This window comes from Dermacentor silvarum, chromosome 3 (genome assembly GCF_013339745.2).
Source record: "Dermacentor silvarum isolate Dsil-2018 chromosome 3, BIME_Dsil_1.4, whole genome shotgun sequence".
NCBI lineage: Eukaryota > Metazoa > Arthropoda > Arachnida > Ixodida > Ixodidae > Dermacentor > Dermacentor silvarum.
The window spans coordinates 37,425,073-37,445,925 of NC_051156.1; the positions used below are offsets into that span (position 1 = coordinate 37,425,073).

A 20,853-nucleotide genomic window follows, 5' to 3' on the forward strand; every position below is an offset into this window, starting at 1 on the left:
CCTTGTTGTTTAAAAGCACTAAAAATCATCAACATACCTAAAGACCTTTAAAACTTGCCCCCCAATAAAAACATGCTCCAATGACCGGTCAACAAAAGACAAAAAAATGTCGCATAACATAGTGGCGACACTGAGCCGATACAGACTCCCCGGCGTTGCAGATACGGCTGCTCGTTGAAAATAATAAAAGTCACACTTAAATAAAACTCAAGTAAAGTTACAAAGTTGTCCACTGACAGGCCCGCGGAGTTCTGGAATTCTACGACATCATTACACTCAATACATTCCCTTAAGGCCACCAGAAGCTTAACCTGAGGGATTGAGAAGCAAAGGTCCTCTACATCAACAGAGAAACCGTACTTAATGCTGTCATTACACTTCACAAATTGCGCAACCTCCGAAGAACTTTTCACACGAAAAGGATCGTCCACATCAAGCTTCTTTAGCTTTTTCAAAAGAAAAAGGCTGACGCAGTGCTGCCACGCCCCGCGTTCGCCAACAATAGTTCTGAAAGGAATCTCGGACTTATGCGTTTTGGCGGTGACGAAAACCGTCATACTGTTTTCTTTGCTGTTCCTGATTTCTTTAGCAAGGATGGTCAAATCCAAGCTTTTGCAGAACTCAATGCACTTGGACTTGACCGTGACAGCACTCTTTCTGATAGGGACAAAATTCTTATTCACCGCCGCCAACGCTTTATCATTGAACCGGCCTTTTGGCAGCACAACAAAACCACCTTCTTTATCTGACTGCTGAAGGTGTGGTGTTTATCTGACACTGAAGGTGTGGTGTTTCAAAAATTTCACCACACCTTCTAGTCTCTTTTTAGCACGAAAGTCAGTTACCCTGGTTGAACATATTGAGATGCAGCTTATTCCCTCCTTCAGGCATTGGTCATGGACCTCTTGACGAAACCTTAACGATACGTCTCGGTTGAGTCCTACCAGGTCATGGGACCGGACGGGGGGAGGAACTGCAAACTTAAGGCCTTTTTCGAGTAGACCCGAAATGCCCTCTGGAAGCGATACTTCGTCTAAAACGACCACAGGCTTCTCCTGAGCTGGCCGATTGGTATTTGAAGACCTCAGAATAAAGTTGAGCATGGTCCTCCACCTGGACTCGGTGAGCTCAGCCGCAATTCGTCTGAACTCACGCAGCTTCCTGCTCGCTAGCCATTCCGGATTATTGTGGTGGCCCACAACACGCAGCCAATCTTGGAAAAGTCGGACTTGGCGCCAGAGCTCAGACTTAAAGAGTTTGCAAAGCCTCTTGAGGTGTCCCCAAGACGGCTTCACCATACCAAACAGACCACAAACATCTTGAGGGTATAATCCTTTCCCGACACACAAGGCATAAAACCTGGCCCTGCATGTGGCTTCGACGATGTGGGACAGAAGAACGTCGGTGACTGAAGACTGCTGAGGATACACACAAAAAGAAGGGCCCAATGTACGAGAAATGTCTTCTAGAATAGTTAATTATTGGGCTAGTTGTTTTTCCATAAGTGAACAAGTAACACAGCGCGATATAAAAGACAGACACAAGAAAGGGAGAAGCAACGACAAGCGCTTGTCTTTTTTTCTCCCTTTCTCGTGTCTGTCTTTTATATCGTGCTGTGTTACTTGTTCAGTTATAGAAAACCAACTAGCCCCACAATTAACTATTCTGTGTAACAGGCGAGCAGGTTTTCACAAAGACTAACTTTACACGATGGTGACCAAAGCAACACGAGGGAGCCGGACTCAAAATGCACATCACGGTGACGGAGGTCGTAGCGTTGTTTCTGTTCTTCTTGAGACACTTGCAAACAAGCACGCGCAAGTTGGCGAGCATGGTTGGCGCAAGTTGGCGAGCATCTATTTCCCTTTTCGGAATTGCGTTAGCTGTGTGTCACTCCAGTTGTCTGTGTCACTTTATTATATCATTGAAAGTATTAGCTTTGCATTAGCTTTTTATTGACCGAGGTACCACTTAGTTGCTGTGTAGGGTGAAAAAGGCCTATATATCGCGGCGACGATATAGCATGTGGCAATATATACATGAAGTCATTTCTTTCCAGTTTACTCGTTATTTTGCCTACTCACAGGCAGCCGTAAATCCTTCTGTGAGTGTTTACGGGGTGTGTGAAGCATTTTACTGTAAGGTATCCAGTGGTCTTCATTTTTGTATTTATGCATGCAAGCATAAATGGTTCATGTGTTCAAAGTTAGTCACAAGGGTATGCTTAAGGTCTGCCTTTGAGTCACTTGACTTTTGTTTTTACAAAATATTTTTTCTGCTGTAATTGACAGAAAAGTACTGTTTCGTCGAGAACAGAACTATATATTCGGGAATAAACTTCAAGTTGAGTGAGCATTCGTGCATATTCTTATCTTAATTCAGCGTTCGCATCTCCGTTTCAGCTGTTTATCAAGTCTGAACATACACCAAAGTGCTCGTAAAATTGTGACACATAAGGTTATTTGCATTATTTATTCCTGCAAGAAGGCTATAGGCTTCCATCTTCTGTTTGTTTTTAACATTGCTGTATATTTTTGTAGTTCAAGTTCAAGGAGTCCCTTAGGTAGCCAATAAGAGTGATAACTTTGTAATATTTATCAATTTCATCCATCATCATCATAGTTTTAAACCCACTAAGTTCTACTTTTCAGTTCTCATGATGCTGCTTTGTGCTGTGCTGTTTAGGCACAGGAAGCTTTTTTTATGCTGTAACACCAGTGCAGGTGGTGTTGTATATCTTCCTTAAAATATTGTTGTCAGTTTAACTAGACATGTGTACGCTTTTGTTAGATTTTTTCAACATGTGTGCTATAGTTCGGCTCCCTTACACTTAATAGCACTGTAGGCACATGTCTTCAGGTTCCATACAGTTGTGCCTTATATGCTGTAATAATGTGCCATGTGCACGCTATAATACATATTAGGGTACGTGAAATATGTCAGTCGCTCCTTTGCTTCCGTTCGTTTTAGGGAAAGTTAATGTGAAGAGGCACCGGGGCATGCAAGTGAAAATAGCAAAGAAATTTCGAAACTAAGTGCACTAAAATGCCACAAGCCCAACAAAATATCAATGATATTTCAGTGGAAATTTTCGAAATATCAATGCCATCTCAACAGGTGCACAATGTACTTTCCAATGCTGTGTCAATAATCACTCAACAACTGGTCAACAGAACTATCACAACAGCATTTCAAGACTGCATCAGTGATAAACCAACAGCAATTCAACAAAAATTACACAACAATATGTCTAAGCACAATGTGCTTTCAATACAAACTCAACAACCATTCAACATTGACTTGCCCAATTGTGTTTCAATAAAATTTCAGTGGCCAATATTCAAGAGCCCTCAACACTTTCCTCAATGATATCCCAACAAACTCCTAATGAATTCTCAAGACGATATTCAACATTGACCAATGGTATTTCAATGCATTCTCAACCAAAATGTTTGTAAGGGCTCGTCACCGGGGGGCATGGTGACAAGCTCGATGTACCGACCACTTCGGAGTTCCGTGTCAAGGACGGGGATCGCTAACCTCCACCAGAATGTTACGTGTGGAAGGACACAGACGAAAGAGGCTATTTACAGGCTATGTACTTTTGAGCCAGACAACCAGGCCCACACTTGCTCGCACCAACAGCACAGACACACTTCTCTTGAACATCTTTCGATGGTATCGTAATAATATTAAGGACCTAACCATACTTTGTTTACCTGGAAATAAATCCACCTATGATAGTTCACATGCTCCACCTTCTTTACTTAGTGCAAACAGCTAGGTAAAAGGTGGCGAAGCGCTCTCGAAGGTTATCTCGAAACCGACAAGTTAAGCAAGTGCGTCGTTATGCTGGTGGCATAAATATCAATTCATTATGGAGATATAGAGACACAAAAGCTTCTATGCAGGACTAGGTCAAAGCTGCATGTAAGTGGGAAGTCCACACGCAAGTTAGCCATAGGAGTAGGGTGACGGGCTCTGCGCCTGCTAACACTTCCTATTGTTTGTTTTCTGTAAATGTTATTGCTGTAGCCCTTTCCACTTTGCTTGTATCGCGTGTCTGTGGGAGTTTAAGGGACAACACTACTGCTGAAAGCTACGCGAGGGGAACGTTACGCAAGAAAAGAAAACACAAACACTAAAAACCAGATCCCGTCCTGTGCATATCGTGTTTGTGTTTCGCCTTCCTTAGTGCAGTAGCCATGTTTCAGTTACTCTACTGTGTAGTCTAGGCATGACCGCGTAAATTGTTGCGGAATTGCGCTGTCATTAAAGGCAGTAATCAAAGGCAGCAATAAAAAAAAAGAATTATTATTACCATAATTAGAATGACATTTTTGTTCTCTTTCCTGGTGCATGTTTCTCTTGACCAACAGTCTCCCAATCGTTATTTGGTATTCCAAAATTTCCTTTTTTTCAACTCATCATGTTTTCACAGCCTGGGCCTAATCTCGGACGCGTTCCACATGTTCTTCGACAGCACGGCGCTCTTGGGTGGCCTGGTTGCTTCCGTAATCACCAAGTGGGATGCTAATGCACAATTCTCCTACGGGTGAGCGGAAAGCTTTTGACGTCATAGAACTACGCTCTTGAGACTTGCTGCTGTATTTTTTCCATGTTGCAGATTTAAAGTTTTCTAAAGCATATTGTGAAGATCATATATAGGGTGTTATGGTGGAAGAGCCAATGAGGGCCACAGAGCGCCAACGAATAGTATATTGTAGTCGATGAAAGTGTGTTGTTATGCAGATTATATGTGAACAGATGTCATAAGTGTAGAAGGAGCTCACTAGTAAAACTATCAGGGTGACGTCCTGTATTATTATCATCATAATCACCAACCTATGTTTATGTCCACTGCAGGACGAAGGCCTCTCCCTGCGATTTCCAATTACCCCTCACTTGCACTAGTTGACTCGATGCAAATGGCGCTTGCAAATTGCCTAACATTATTACCCAACTTAGTTTTCTGCCGTGCTCGAATGCGCTTCCCTTCTCTTGGTATCCATTCTCTAACTCTAATGGTCAACCGTTTATCCATCCTACGCATTACATGGCCGGCCCAGCTCCATTTTTTTCTCTTAATGTCAATAAGAATATCGGCTATCCCCGTTTGCTCTCTGATCCACACGACTCTCTTCTGTCTCTTAATGTTAGGCCGAACATTTTTCGTTCCAGCGCTCTTTGTGCAGTCCTTAACTTGTTCTCGAACTTCTTTGTTAACCTCCAAGTTTCCGCCCCGTATGTTAGCATCGGTAGGAAGCAATGACTGTACACTTTTCTTTTCAGCGACAGTTCCCAGTCAGGATTTGGCAATGCCTCCAGTATGCACTCCAACCCAATTTTATTCTTTTGTAAATTTCCTTCTCATAGTCAGGTTCCCCTGTGAGCAACTGACCTCGATAAACATACTCCTTTACAGACTCTAAAGGTTGACTGGCGATTCTGAATTCTTGTTCCCTTGCCAGGCTGTTGAAAATTATATTTGTCTTCTGCATAATAACCTTCAACCTCACTCTTACACATTCTCGGTTCAGGTCCTCAATCATTTGTTGCAATTCGTACGCATTGTTGCTGAATAGGACAATATCATTTGCAAACCGAAGGTGCTGATTTATTCGCCGTTGATCCTCACTACTAAGCCTTCGCAGTCTAAGAGCTTGAATACTTCTTCTAAGTATGCAGTGAATAGCATTGGAGAGATTGTGTCTCGTTGCCCGACCCCTTTCTTGATAGGTAAGCTTTTACGTTTCTTGTGGAGAACTAAATAGCTGTGGAGTAATGGTAGTTATTTCCGAAGATATTTGCGTATGCCTCCTCAATTACGCAATGTATCTATGACTTCTGGTATAACTACTGAATCAAACGTCTTTTCATAATTAATGAAAGCCATATAGAGAGGTTGATTTTACTCTGCAGATTTCTCGATTACCTGATTGACGACATGGATATGACCCATCGTAGAATATCCCTTCCATAAGCAAGCCTGTTCTCCTGGTTGACTGAATTAAAGTGTTGCCCTGATTATATTTGAAATTATCTTGATGAATATTTTATACAATTCTAAAAGCAAGATAATTCGTCTATAATTCTTCAGTTGTGTAACGTCTCTCTTATAGATTAGTATAATGTTGGCGTTCTTCCAGCTTTATGGTACACTTGAAGTCGTGCGGCACTGCGTGTAAAGGGTGGCAAGCTTTTCAAGCATGATATCCTCCTGTTTAACAATGTTTAAATAAGCAATCGTCAGCAACTAAATCATAGTCAATGAAAGTTGAAATAGAAAATTAAAGTTGCCATGACTAAAAAAACGTTGTGAACATTGCTGTATAGCAAAACTGTAGCAAAACAAATAATGCAATAACAGGAACGTAACTAGTGATAAATAAATACAAACAGCTGAGAGAAAGGGTTTTCTCGGCATTTTGATGACACATTGTGGTTAATTAGCTGTCGTTTATGTTGCGGGTCAGGAATCCTATAATGAAGTAGCTGTAAAGAATCTGATCATTTTACCACAATTAATCTTTGCTTTCCGACCCGAAAATCTTTTTATGTTCAGAAAAACGAGTACATTTTTTGTGTGAAGGGGTGAATATCTCAGTTTCAATATAACACTTAGAAGAAACAGCTGGCTTAATTGATGTTCACGTGCGCATTGAAGCGGCCGAACGTTGAAGGCGCAATACTCGTACATAGAAGGCGCCGTTGTTCTGCGTGGGCTAAACGTTATCATTACGACAACAATTATAAGGGCACTCCAGGCACATTTCTGCCGTCGCCGTCGTCGTCACCGTCTCCGTGAGGTTCCGTATAAAGCACACAGACGATAAAATAATCGCCGCGCACCGTACACTGTATGTGCGAGGGAAAGCATGCGACGGTGAGGCGGCTATAGACGAGAAAACGATCGCCTGAAGGCGCTGCTGCGCCTCCTGACAGCGCCCCCAATGTGAAAATTTCAAGCAGCGCGGTCGCTCCGCGGTGCAGTCTCTGCTTTGTTTACGTTGTTTCGCCCGCGCTTTCCTTCGCTGCTAGTGCTCACGGCGCTCCGTTTTCGACGGCGGCAGATCGCCTGCTTGCTGAACAGCGACTGCAGTGCGATTTCAGGACGGTTGCCGACGCCAACAGTTTTTTTTTCGTGGCGGCAACCTCAAGAAAGGGGAGCGTCTGCTTCCACACGTGTGTGGTGTTGAAAAATTGTGGGCGGTGATGTGACAGTGCGTGTGCGTGTCGGAGGTGTCCAACAAGATTTTGTACGACATCGAGTTAGAGGTACACACCGAGTTCAGTCATTTAGTCACTTTTATTTCTCTAAGATGCAGTCACAAAGCAGTCATGCATGCTTGCAGAGATGTGCAGAGACGGTGACGATTGCGGTTGGTTTTGTTGGTCGCTGGGCGCGCGCACACACGGCTATTCTCATTTTTGCTCCCAGGGAGCGCGTGGTATCAGCACTGTCAGAGCAGAAAGAACACATGCATTAGGCACCAGTAAGCCAATAAAATTAATTAACGATGTAAGTACTCCATATGTGCATAATGCCTTATATCATGCTGTATAAATATTTAATGTGCATCATGCCTTATTCAATGAAGATGTTAGAGTCATAGCAACTCATTGCATTATTGAGCAAGGTATCTTTTCACTGGTCATGAGAAATCACTCGTACAAACTGCTCCGCGAAATGATCCCAGGTCACGGTAACCAGCGATTACCTTGGGACCAGCAGCACGAGCGCAAGAATTAGCGATAGATGCCTTACCAAAGCAAATCTAGTTTCTCGTCGGGCGAATGGCCCCGCTGCAGCAAAAGTAAGCTTACACCGATGGCCGGCTACTATACGAAACGAAGACTCTTGGCGGGAAGAGTGAAGCAGGAAGAATGTGCAATGTGGCAATTACTTTAAAATATGCTTGGATATTGTGAACCCAGAAAGCATGGCCAAGCAACAAACATAACGCACGCGACTCGGGCAGCTGCTTTGCGATCTGCCGCTTACCGACGCATGCGATTACCGCAGCTTGCATCAAATACGGATTGCCACCACACAAAAGACAAATAACGTGCGACCCTATTTGTTGCCTGTACAACTAGGAATTTATGTTGCAGCGTTTGGAAAAAGGATATAATTATCTTGAGCCAGTCTTTGCCGATCGCGAGTGAACGAACAGTACAATCAATTAAATTCGTAGGTTTACGTGCTAAAAGCACAATATCATTATGAGGCACGCTGTAATGGAGGGTCTCAGGAATAAATTTGACCACCGGGGGTTCTTTAACGTGCACAAAAATCAAAGTACATGACAAGAACTGTATTCTTGCATTTCGCCCCCATCGAAATGCGGCCGCCGTGGCCGGGAATCGAGCTCGCATCGTCGAGCTTAGCGGCGCTACACGTATGCATTACCGCTAAGCTAACACGGCGGATTTCACTGTACGATTAAACTACCCGACACGTCTAGACAAACGGCCATGAGCTAAATACAGGCACATTACTATTGCGTTTTTATCGAGCGGCCGTGATATTGCACGCGAATGCGAAAGTACGTGACTTACTTGACTCGGCGCTCTGCTGTTATCCACGCTTGTCGTCTGTCCTCCTCGTACCACCTCTCCGGAATTCTGCAGAACTTCACGGGCGGCTTTCGACTTTTCGAGGCTCTTGTGGCAATCAACAACACAGCAGTACAGCATGCCACCTTTCCTGGTTGATGAGGTCGCGCTCGCCGTCACGAAAACAACGCACGCGGTCGCTCCCGCCGTAGAGAACACAGGCGCGCGCTGGCCCGCCGGCGACCTTCGACACTTCCATCCTTCCGCCAGGGGAGTGGGCGGCGCTCGTGCCGCGCGGGCAAACTTTAGGTTGCCTCGTCTATTGCATTTCGCTCACGCAAGGGCGGGAAGCGGGAAGGAAGCGCGCAGTAGGGAAGTGATGGAGTGGGAGGGACCGCGTGCTCTCGCCGGGGCAGCGGAAGGCTGTGGGGGCCTTCTGCGCCGCGGCGGCTGCCCGCGCGCCTCTTTTTGAAAGCCGTCTGCGGCGGAGGCAGAGACCGCCCTCCCTGTTTTTTGGCGGCTAAGATCGCGTTGATGCGAACGCCTGCAGGAAGCTCAATCCACTGGCTGCTGCGCTGACTCATTCCAGCGTTTTAACGCGAACCCGTGTCGCAGAAAATTAGTTCTTCTTCTTCTTTCTGGGATTTTACGTGCCAAAACCAGTTATGATTATGAGGCACGCCGTAGTGGAGGGCTCCGATTAATTTTGACCACCTGGGGTTCTTTAACGTGCACTACAACGCAAGCACATGGGCGTTCTTGCATTTGGCCTCCATCGAAATGCGGCCGCCGTGGCCGGGATTTGATCCCGCGATCTCGTGCTCAGCAGCGTAACACCTTAGCTGACTGAGCCAGCGCGGCGGGTCCAGAAAATTTGGCGTCGGTGTCAGTCGCAGCGTCGGCGTCTGTGGCCAAGAAAATCATCCCGAACCACCCCAACCACCCTCCGCCGTGGCACAGAGGTGCTGGTGAAATAGTCTAAGTTCTCAAGCAAATGCGTCAGAAAAATCGTTAAGTACGGCGTAACCACAACCTACAGACGTGAAAGCGTCGGATTGTAATTTGAATATATGAGAAAAATATTTCACTTACGCGGAAACTCAAGCACAAGTCCCTTTTCCGGCATTTCTGCCACTCAAACAGCGCCGTGCTGAGGTATGCTCGTTGCAAAATTACCATCCAGATGGCGCTTGCTCCTCGGCAAACGGGGTGGCGACTATTGTCGCCACCCCGTTTCAAAGGGGATGCCAATAAATCATCATCATCATCATCCGCATGCGGAGGCGAAATTGGAGGAAAAAGAAAACTGCAGTTCCCGGGAAGCCTCATAAGGAGTCAGGGATCTTTCAAATCTATCGCGTTCACTCTTAAGGAGCAGCTTAAGCGTATTCCAAATTTCTGACAGCGAGTTTCCGCGGTCAGCATGTCAGATACGTTCATGTTGCTTGTGCGCGCGTGACACCATGTTTGTTAATTTAGTTAGTGTGGTCTATGTTTACAAGTTTATACGGCCGATAAAACCTACTAGCCTTACTTTGTATAGCCATCGACTAATTTTCTATAGCAATCGATACTTCTGAACTGCAACGATGCAAACGGACGGTCGATGCAACGAACTGTATCAATCAATTACGCCCAAGCGTAACTGGCTAGCTAACTGATAACGCGGTAGATAGGCAAGCCGAAGTGCATTGGTGTTCCAGTTACTTTAGTGCTTCAATGCAAAAAACGGCATTTTCCTCAAAAAAGCTCACTGGAACGCCCATGCATTCGTCGGACGCTTTGAAAATTAATATCTCGAAACTGGTACAGTCCTGAGAACTCGTCCCAAGTGGATACGCCTTGCGAACTCAGTGGCTATAATTCGTAGATTGAAAGATAACTATTTAAAAATATTTATTTAAAAGGTAAAAGGAAAATATTTAAATAAAAGGTAATTAGCGCAATTATGTTCATCATTCAATTAGGCGTTTTGACTTCTCGTGGAAGTAATGGCCATCTCATCGAGTAGTTTAGACCAAGAATTAGATATGTGCTATCTGCCACAGGCAATTTTCAAAAATTTGGAGCAGCTAAAATGAAACACGGTGTATATGGAAACAATGAGCCATGTGGGCGCGGGTCCTGTAGGCTGAAACCTCCATTCCTCTCGAGGCGCTGCAAACATGAGGCGCGCCGGCACGCGTACGTTTTGTTTGGCCTTTAGGCGCCCGTTCCTGGGTTGAGCGTCGGCGTCACTCGGCGTAACCGCAGGAACGCGCTCGTGCCACTGCTCGCGCGTTCCTCTTCGTTCGGCCTTACTGCCCCTCCCTCTGCGAAGGCGTTGACGGCACTGGCCCACTCCCAGTCGGCGTGGGGATATCGGCCTCAATTTGGTTGCCTCATGATATCGCGAAATGAAAACCCCTAAACAGGAACGCTCAAATTTCGCATTAGTCCGTACGGTAATCGTCGGACATTTTTCTTATATGCGTGTTGCTTCATCCTGCACGTCTGAGCAACTCCTTACATTGACGACACTGACGGAATAAACTTTAGTTGAAATTTTGCTGTGTTTCATGTCGATAGCCTCTCGTGATTGTCTGCTTTGGTAAGATACAGCAGTATGTTTTTTTCTAAGCATTAGACAGCTAGATTGAATAAGATTAGTAGTTTTATCGGCCGTATAGGTGGCAGTAAACATTCGCCTGCTAACTAAATTAATAAGCATGATGTCGCGTACGTACAGGCAAACAAGAAGAAATCTCATTCAGGGGTCACGGACATTCGCTGTCAGGACGCTTGCGCTATGACGAGGGGCTCAACCGAGGATCATTCACGTCATGCTGACTCTAGCTTTCAGGCGTCTGCGATACTTATGAATGAGTGATTCTCAATACTAGGCACCATGAACACAGCACACACGAAACCACAAGCCATCTCGCACGCGTAACCTGTAACTCACCGCAGACTACCCCAAGAGAGGCCGCGCACGGCCGCATTATACCGCGCAATGCGAAGCAATGACCGGGCTAGAATTTGAGACGCACCACTCAACCTGTTTGCACCCCCCCCCCTACATAGACAAGGCTTGGACAAACGGCCGGTAATCTACCTCGAAGGACCACAGGCAGCCGTCTGTCCAGAAGGTAGGCATAAATACACATGAAGACTTTACTGGGAATATTACGAAAGGAGAGCTTTTGCAATAGTAGAGTATGTGAAACAGAATCCAATGTCAAGTGAAAATATACAGATATGCAAGCAATTTGCCTACTGAAGCTAATAAATGGCCTTGTCAGCGTAAATTTAACCCGTTGTGTGTCCCGGCGGCCAACATTTAGCTCTGAAATCGCTCCGTTGGACAAATAAATCAAGCTGTTAGATAAGTGTTAATTACATTCTCTAGTATTTTAGAAGATACTAGCATAAGGAAATGGGCCTATCGTTCGACCTTAATACAGAGCTGAGGTAGGAACGCAAGCCGCTTGCGTACGCAGCCTCTTGCGTCCCCTAATCCAAAGCATCTAGTTTTTAACCGTAGCTGTTTAAGTCGAGGTTCAGCTACAATCGTTCGCAGATACTCCCGAGAGCTATGTCGTCACTGCGTTGCCTAGCAACCACTTGGCACAGCTGCACTGGCTGCGCGGAGCTTCGCACAGTGTCGTGAAGTCACCGCTCAGACTTCCGCATCGCTTCTCCTAGGTGCGCCACGCTGCGCATAGCTGACATCACTATGGGTCGCCTAGCAACCACCTGGCATGTCTGCGCCCGGCCGCGTCACGCTGCACCACCGCTTCCGGTACATCGCCAAGCTTCCAAAGCCGTGTAGGCGAAGAAAAAAAAGTCGCAGTTTCGCCCGAAAGGCGAAGCATCAATTGCGATAGGAAATTGGTAGACAGCTTACGAAGTAGGGATAGTAGTTTTATTGGCCGTATAAAGTTGTAAATATTCTCTTACTAACTAAATAAACAAGCACGATGTCACGCGTGCACAGATAAACATGGACACATCTCGCTCGATGACCGCGGACACTCGTCAAAACGCTTGAGTGATAAAGCGCGCCAGCAGCAGCGGGTAAATTGACCTTCGCGCTGTCTTTCGTCTCGCTTCAACACGAACGTCGAAAGCACAGTACGAAGCTAACGGCACTCGGCGCGGGCACTTTGTACCCATCGCAGATCGCTTTGCAGATGAGGCCCCAGTGGGCACACACTTCGGCCACATAGCAGATCGCTTTCAAGGTATGCTGCCTGCGCGGCAGCTCCGTCATCAGCAGCAGCCGCAAGAGCCGAACGCACTCCCCCCCTCCCCGCACTGCCACCCTCTCCGTCGCCACCTCTCCGTGCCCCGCGAGCGAACGAAGACCGTGCGTTTCCGACCGCCTTCCTCTCTCGCGGGCGCGAGATTAAGTTGCGGTGGCCGGCTCACCTGCGCACGCTTCCATACGCCCACACAGCGCATGGCGCGCGTTCACGGTTTCATCAGCGTTGGCCTTTATATGAACCTCACGACGACGTCGACGACGACGGCAGAAATACGCTTGGAGTGTCCACATAATTGATATCGCAATAAAAGAGAGCCATGACGGACTCAGTGCGCGCCGCTTCGTTCGCGGCCTTCGTATAAAGTTCCGTGATGCCGCGACGGCGGTACATTGCCTGTAGTCGGGTACAACTTTAGAAGACAGGCGAGGCCCCGCCCAGTTGACCGAAACGCAGCAGCCAATTCCTCCGCCACTAAAAAATAGTCCCGCTAAAAAAATGTGACTGCTTCTAAACGCGTATTTGTCGGTATAAATAAGATTTCTGTATCTTGACGAGTGGTTTGGTAAAACTGTCATGATGGAAATGCTACAGCACATGCCGGATCGCGAGAGAAAAATAACTCCGTGCCTTCTACAACGCTGTGCGTCATCTGCTATGGAGCAAGGTCGACGGCACCTGGCAAAGCAGCCGCTGACTTAATAGCAGCAATTCATATATAATTTTTGTGTGTTTACACAAGCCTATTTTTTTAATGTGTTAGGCTTACTTTTTAATTATTCTTTTTTTTTCTTTTTTGCGTTGAGAACCTGCAATCTCGTGAGTTCGCGCACGTTCGCGCACGGCATTCCGTGCCAGTTTCCGCCATTGAGCCCAGTGAGGTGACATCGGAACGCGATACTTTGTTGCCGAACGAGCCTAGTGTCGCCTCGATGACCACACCACCAAGGAACCTCGGCAAGAACAAGAGCGGCCACATCCTCAACAGCGATTCACGCAACATGATCTTCCACTGCTACACGTTTTGGCGTAACAGGGAGCCTGAACGCAGCATGGAGTACATGAGCAAGTTTGTCGCCGACATGCTCGGTGTCAGTGAAAGGACTCTGTTCCGGGTGAGGGAGGGGAGTTAAAGCTTCGCATTTTCGGGTGGCAAACTGACGACGCCCCCGCGAAAGCGCCAACGCAATGCGGAGAAGAGAAGACGCAGTGCGAAGTTTGACAGCTTCACGTTGTGCGCGCTGAAGTCATGTGTGCACGATTATTTCGCCGCAACGAGATACCGGCGGTCGAGAAAAAACTACCGAGATCTCGGAGCCTATGGAACTCCCATCACTAAGGCGGTGTACTGTGCGTCGCCTGCTTGCTGAGATCGGCTTCAAGCACGAAAACAGAAGCCGCAAACTCGCGTTATTGACCGGGATGACATAACCGATTGGCGGAATCGCTACTTCCGTGACATGGAGCGCTACCGGGCGGAAGGCCAAAAGATCTTCTACCTGGACGAGACATGGGTGACGGCGGGACACACTCGGTCGATCGTGTGGACAGACACCGTGGTGCAGAAGTGCGGACGCCTGTTCGCTCGAGTAAATGGCCTGACGACGGGTCTAAAACAACCTTCTGGGAAAGCTTAGCGCCTGATCGTGACGCACATCGGCAGCGAGGATGGTTTCGTCAACGGCTGCTTGGATGTATTCCGAGGCCAAAAGACAGGCGACTGCCACGAGGAATATACGGCCAGTCGCTTTGAGGGCTGGTTCAATGAGGTTCTGCAGAAGCGGCCAACTGGTAGCGTCATTGTTTTAGATAATGCACCATACCATAGCCGGCGAGAAGAGAAATTGCCGACGACGGCCTGGAAGAAGGAAAAGATACAGGAGTGGCTGACAAGCAAGAACATCACCTACGGTGAAAGGATGATAAAGAAGCAGCTGCTTGAGTGGTGGCATCTGTAAAGTCGCGCTTTCTGAGCTACATCGTAGACACACAGCTGTAAGGGCCGGTTGCATTGTACTCACGCTCCCGCCGTACCACTGCGAATTTAATCCCATTAGCTTGTGTGGGCCAATGTCAAAAATGGCATCGCTGCGGACAACAGAGACTTCAAGCTGTCTAGGGTCGACATCATCTTGAGGGAGAAAATCAAGCAGGTAACGGCGGAAGACTGGAGGAAGAGCATTCAGCATGTGATGGACTTGGAGGCAAAGTTCAGACTTGACACGTCTGGGAGTGAGCACATTCAACCCATCATCATCCAGCTGGGTGAAGATGACACTGAAGAAAGCGACTCCGACTGCGAGCTGTCTGGCATTGAGCCACTCGACGAAGCATAAAGGCTTCTTATAACGAAAGAACAGCCCTTATTAGGGCTACTAAATTTGCCGGTGGGTTTGCAAACAGACCACCATCCATTATGTGACGTCTCACATAATAAAGCAGTTCCATTATGGCGATTCTTCTTGTAATAGAAGCTCAATTCTTACATGCAACGTCCTGCACACATTGTGCTCGATTTTAGAAGTGGCATAGAACATATTTAAATGCTGGCATATCTGAATTGAAACACTGTTAACCCTGATTATCGTTGGCGGCCTCAAAATGCTCATTCGGCAAGCCACCGTCGAATTTGACGCGCCCCATAGTTAATAGCAGTAGTCAGAGCACGCTTTATGGTTCTGTAAGTAGTCTGCACTGGAAATCACCAGTCATGTCATAGCGAGTGCTGGTGAAATAGCAGTAAACAACACGAAACTGACAGCCACTGTCAGCAGCTTGAATGCCAAAGCACATTCGTGTTGGTTGCATTGTTTACTTTGTTAACTGGCTCACACAAGTAATGCGAATAAGAGAAACAAATATAAGACATCATTAGCTTAGTGAGGCCCAAAATGCTCATTCAGGCAGCCACCGTCGAGTTTGACACGCCCCATAGGAAATAGCAGTAGTCAGAGCACGCTTTATGGTTCTGTTAGCAGTCTGCACTGAAAATCACAGTCATCTCATAGCGAGTGTGGTGAAATAGCAGCAGAAAACACGAACAGACAGCCACTGTCAGCAGCTTGCATGCCAAAGCACATTCATGTGCTTGCATTGTTTATTTTGTTATCTGGCTCACACAAGTAATGCGAATAAGAGAACAAATATAAGACATCATTAGCTTAGTGAGGCCCAAAATGCTCATTCAGGCAGCACCGTCGAGTTTGACACGCCCCATAGGGAAATAGCAGTAGTCAGAGCACGCTTATGGTTCTGTTAGCAGTCTGCACTGAAAATCACAGTCATCTCATAGCGAGTGGTGGTGAAATAGCAGCAGACAACACGAAACTGACAGCCACTGTCAGCAGCTTGCATGCCAAAGCACATTCATGTGGTTGCATTGTTTATTTTGTTATCTGGCTCACACAAGTAATGCGAATAAGAGAACGAATATAAAACATCATTAGCTTAGTGAGGCCCAAAATGGTCATTCAGGCAGCCACCGTCGAGTTTGACGCGCCTACTAGGGAAATAGCAGAAGTCGGAGCACGCTTTATGGCTCCGTTAGCAGTGTGCACTGAAAATTGAAGTGTTGTCACAGCAAATTTTCCATTTATTCATCTGACTCGAGCAAGTAATGCGATGCAAGCACAATATTAACGTGATTTAACTTTGCTAGAATTGTTTTGTCATATTTACGTACCGGAAAAAGGCTCAGCAACGTTTGAACGTGTTTAGTGAGTCACTTTGTTCATTACAAGCCGTAGGCAAAGTGACGGACAGATTGAGACAGTGATATTGGTGAAGTAACAAATGGTGAAAGTTGCAAAAGCTCTCACAGCACTGCTTTGCTGGACCCATTCACTAGAAAACTGCATTTGTAATGATGAAAGCGTCAAGACAAGAAATGATACCCCACTGCACACTGTTATCTATGTGTACCACCACATGTGACGGGCAGCGAAACCATCTGTTTATTAAGACTGAATGCAACAACACAGCAAGGTGCTGTTTCACAATATGGCACCTTTCATGTGCACTTCTGGCAAGCTACCGTATGCACTGATGCATAAACACATTAATATGGGTAAGAGACGAAATAACTGTGCAAGCCACGTGATGCTTTAACATTTTGCATCTGTCAATGTTTCTGTTGTCACAGCTGATAGAACTTTCTTTGGTGCAAGTTGGTTAATCACGTTGCGGCAACAGCACAAGAAGCAAGGTCACTTTAGTAGGAGAAAATAAAGCAAGATGGCAGACTGAGGAGGCAAGGTAGACAAGAGAGAATGGCTCTTAATGTAATGGAAGAGGCCAGCCCTGCTATTCACAGGACTTGGTGTTTTGAATGAGACGAGTTAATGGAATTGTAAAGAAAGACGTGGCTGCAGCATGTTTTCAAGAACAAATGCAAAATAAAGGGATAGAAATAGGAATAAATACATACACGCACGGAAGAACTCACATATTCACACACATGAACCAACCGCGAGCGCGAAAACTAAGATTGAAAATACAAAAAGGGCAAAATAACAAATATACACAAACACAAAACAAAACACGCAGACATTTAATGCAGACGCGAGTAGAACTATCAGGAGTCAGTTCACAAGCAGCTGTGCCTACTTTGTCGTACTTTTTTAATGTACATATTGGCTCTGTTACCTTCACTGTCATAAGAATATTTTAGTAGCGACATATCACGACAAAGCGCAAAGCTGGGTTGTGGGAAAGCAAGTCGAGCGCTGGCAGCACAGCTTATGCGCGATTGTGTCATAGCAGACTTTCTACAGCTGGCGCGTGCATTGAGCGGAGAGTTCTAAGCCACACAGCGACGCGAATTCATGCCAAGCTCCCTTGTAACGGCAGCAGTGTATCTGTCATAATTTTATATTAGCATTGAGACTGACATTAAGGAAACAAACACTGCTTTAAACGCCTGACCGTTAACAATCCAACGACATTCGCTCTAGCCGCGCGTGTTAGTCACTGATTGTTTGCACTAGTGGAAAGCAATCAATCGGACAGTGCTACACAACACTCGAACGACGCCGCTAGACGCTTGGCTATATTATCACACTGCTGCCAACGATCGATCGTTTGCGCGCTTAGCTGGCAGCAGCAAATATTTGCGTTGGAGGTTGCTCTCACAAATCTTTTCTGTTGAGAAACTCGCAGGTTGGTTTCATCCGCGAAGGCTTTTCTGATTTATCCTGGTAATGGTTTTGCTCCATCACTTCACCACGTCCGACGAGAAACGCAGGGGCACAGTACACAAACACACCCGCCGCTCAAAGTAGGTACCAGACTTTGGCGAACTCTCCTCGTCGTAGCTTCACTTAGGAACAAACAAAACACCACTGAACGAACACGCACGATGTTTGTTTGCAGCGGTATGTCGCCGCGGGATCCTGTTTCCACACGAAGCGCAGCGTCACCGATGTTCGCTGCAATCTTTCTTCGCCGGCTCACGGCTCAGAACAAACGCACGCGGCACAAATTGTGCATCGTCAGCTCACAATAATATTTCCGGCATGACAGATCACCACAAACAATTCGAATTCACTCTGACGAAGGGAGACGCACGGAGCTGACTCGACTCGGTCCAGTTCTAAGCCAGGGCGGCCATGTTAGGCATGTTCTCCGTCGGCGGGGACCCCGGCCATCCGACTCATGACGTCACCTGAAGTGCGCGCCTATTGGTGAAGGCTCGTGTGCATCCGCCTTTGAGGAGGAAATGCCGCTGCCTTCTAAAGTTGTATCCGACTATAGTGTCTCTGCGCCAAGAATATCGTTTGCGCCGCCTAAAAACATGAGTCGGCCAAATGATAACGTAACCCCCTAGGACGAAGATGCTCGACGGGAAGCCCGTCACACCGCTTCTCGTGAACGAATGCAACAGCTGCGATCAACCCCGGAATACCGTCCTGCTGAATCTTCGTCAAAGCGACAGCTAAGCGCTGAAGATCCCGAGTACCTCACCCTTTGCAGGGAACGCTCTTGTCTGAGTGGTCGCAAGCGCCGAGAAAGTGATCCTGGCTACCGTGTCTTGCGTAACTTCCAGCGTCAAACCTTCAAGTCCATGGGTAGCGCGAGCGGCCGATTTCAGCGAGAGTTCTTGAATGTCGAGATTGGCACGGCTGCCACGTCTGCGATCGCCTGTGGTATAACTTAGTAGTACGTAGCCAAAATTAGCTAAACTTCGTAAAGCTTGGTCGACCCCCAGCTACGCTGTTTCTTCATCCTTGCACTACTATTGCAAGCTGCCCTCATTTTTTTTCTGATCTTATGCCTAGGGATTAAATTAGCACTTTTCCAATCAATAGCAAGTACGCCTTGTTGAAAGGACATTTTATACAGCAATAAAAATGGGCGTAATCGAAATCGCTCTATCACAGATGCAATCAGGACAGTAATCTAGAGCAGACATTGAGTGAACCTTAATCTTTTCCGAAAGCATGAGGACACAACGCTCCCTGCAATGTATTTCTGTCATGGGAGTATGCTCGTGGTCAACTTTCCGAAGAGCGAAATCTACAACTAGCTCCGAAAACTCACGCTGAAAATGACGAATAAATACCTCTGCTTGTGCTCCATCGATTGATCAGTAGTTCACACTATTTAGGTCATCGGCCATAGAGTCTCTCGCGTTTTGGCCAATGTTATCATACCTTTGAATGTTCTTTCACTTTTTCACCTAGCTTAGACAAGTATCCATTTTGTGCCTTGTGCATCTCGCTGATTAGCTCCTTTCTTAGTTTTTTTATTGAGTAGATAATACACTCGGGTAACTGGCAATACCTCCGGTAAAAGCGATGCATCTTATTTATTTGGGCTCGAATATTCAGGGTGTTCATTTTTTTTGGAGGTGAGTGAGTGAGTGAACTTCATTCGGTCCACAATAGACGCGCGTAAATTCGACGCTTTTATTCGGAAGGTGTATATTTTTTTAAATTCCCTGTGTCAGATAGCACAATTCTCATGCTTGATCTAAATTACTCTATGAGGTGGTCATTACTTCTACGAGAAATAAAAATGCCCGATTAAATGAATAACATATAGACCTAACCTTTGATTTAATTATTTTACGGAACATATTTAAATCTAGGAAATATAGCCGGTGAGTTCGCAAGGCGAAACCACTTGGAACGAATTCTCTCTACTGCACATGTTTTATCATATTAATTTTCAATGTGTCCATCCAAATGCAGTGGAGTTCCAGTCACTTTTGTGCTTCAATGCAGAAAACAGCGTTTTCTTAAGAGAAGTGACTGGAATGTCAATGCATTTCGTCGGACACTATGAAAATTATTATCTCGAAACTTGTGAAGTCCTGAGAATTCATTCCAAGTGGATATGGTTAATTTGCCAACTCACCGGCTATGAAATGCAGATTTAAATCTACGAAGGTGAAACAGCAAATATACCAAGTCCTATTCTTGTCTCACATAAATTATTCCAGTTTGGTGTGGGCTACCACGTCAAAAGCTAGCATATTGAAACTTCAAACATTACACAAGAAAGTCATAAGCTAGGCTTCTAGCTAATCTAGATTACTTCGCATCAACGCAACTTGCGTGTCGTGATTTTAATAATATTAAAGTTGAAAACATGTACGTCTTTCGCATTCTGCGGTCGTTTTACTTCTGTTCCGATTCTTTTAAAGGATTTATTCGAGATACTGCACGTCTAACTATCAGAGATTTTACCTCATGCACAAGAAGCACTGATATCTGGCTTGTTCAAAGATTTCGCAATAATTACACATTTAAAAACGCTGCAATACAATTTGCCAATAATTCTCAATAAATACAGCCATATAAGAACATTCTCGTTAAAGAACAGCAGTTTCTTTTTGTAAATATGAAATGATTTCATTCCATTAGGCATTGAAAATGCACTTATTGTGCGATCTTCTTCTTTCTATTTTGTTTGTACATTTGTGACTTAATTGTACTTTGTACAATACAAAACACATATAAAGAAAATCGACATTCGACATTGTACGGATATATTACTTCTTTGATGTTTCGGTGTTTTCTATCCTGGTTCTTTTCATGGTGTGCCTTAC

The 20,853-nt window shown here is 45.8% G+C and overlaps 1 protein-coding gene across 1 annotated transcript in view; it reads left to right on the forward strand.

Moving 5' to 3' along the window:
• The window catches only part of LOC119444305 (zinc transporter 7-like), a 205,626-nt gene that overhangs the window by 108,608 nt on the left and 76,165 nt on the right, over positions 1-20,853 (forward strand). Inside the window, exon 5 of the mRNA XM_049664531.1 lies at positions 4,442-4,555. Within this exon, the coding sequence (XP_049520488.1) occupies positions 4,442-4,555 (114 nt within the window). The remainder of the gene's footprint in view (positions 1-4,441; positions 4,556-20,853) is intronic.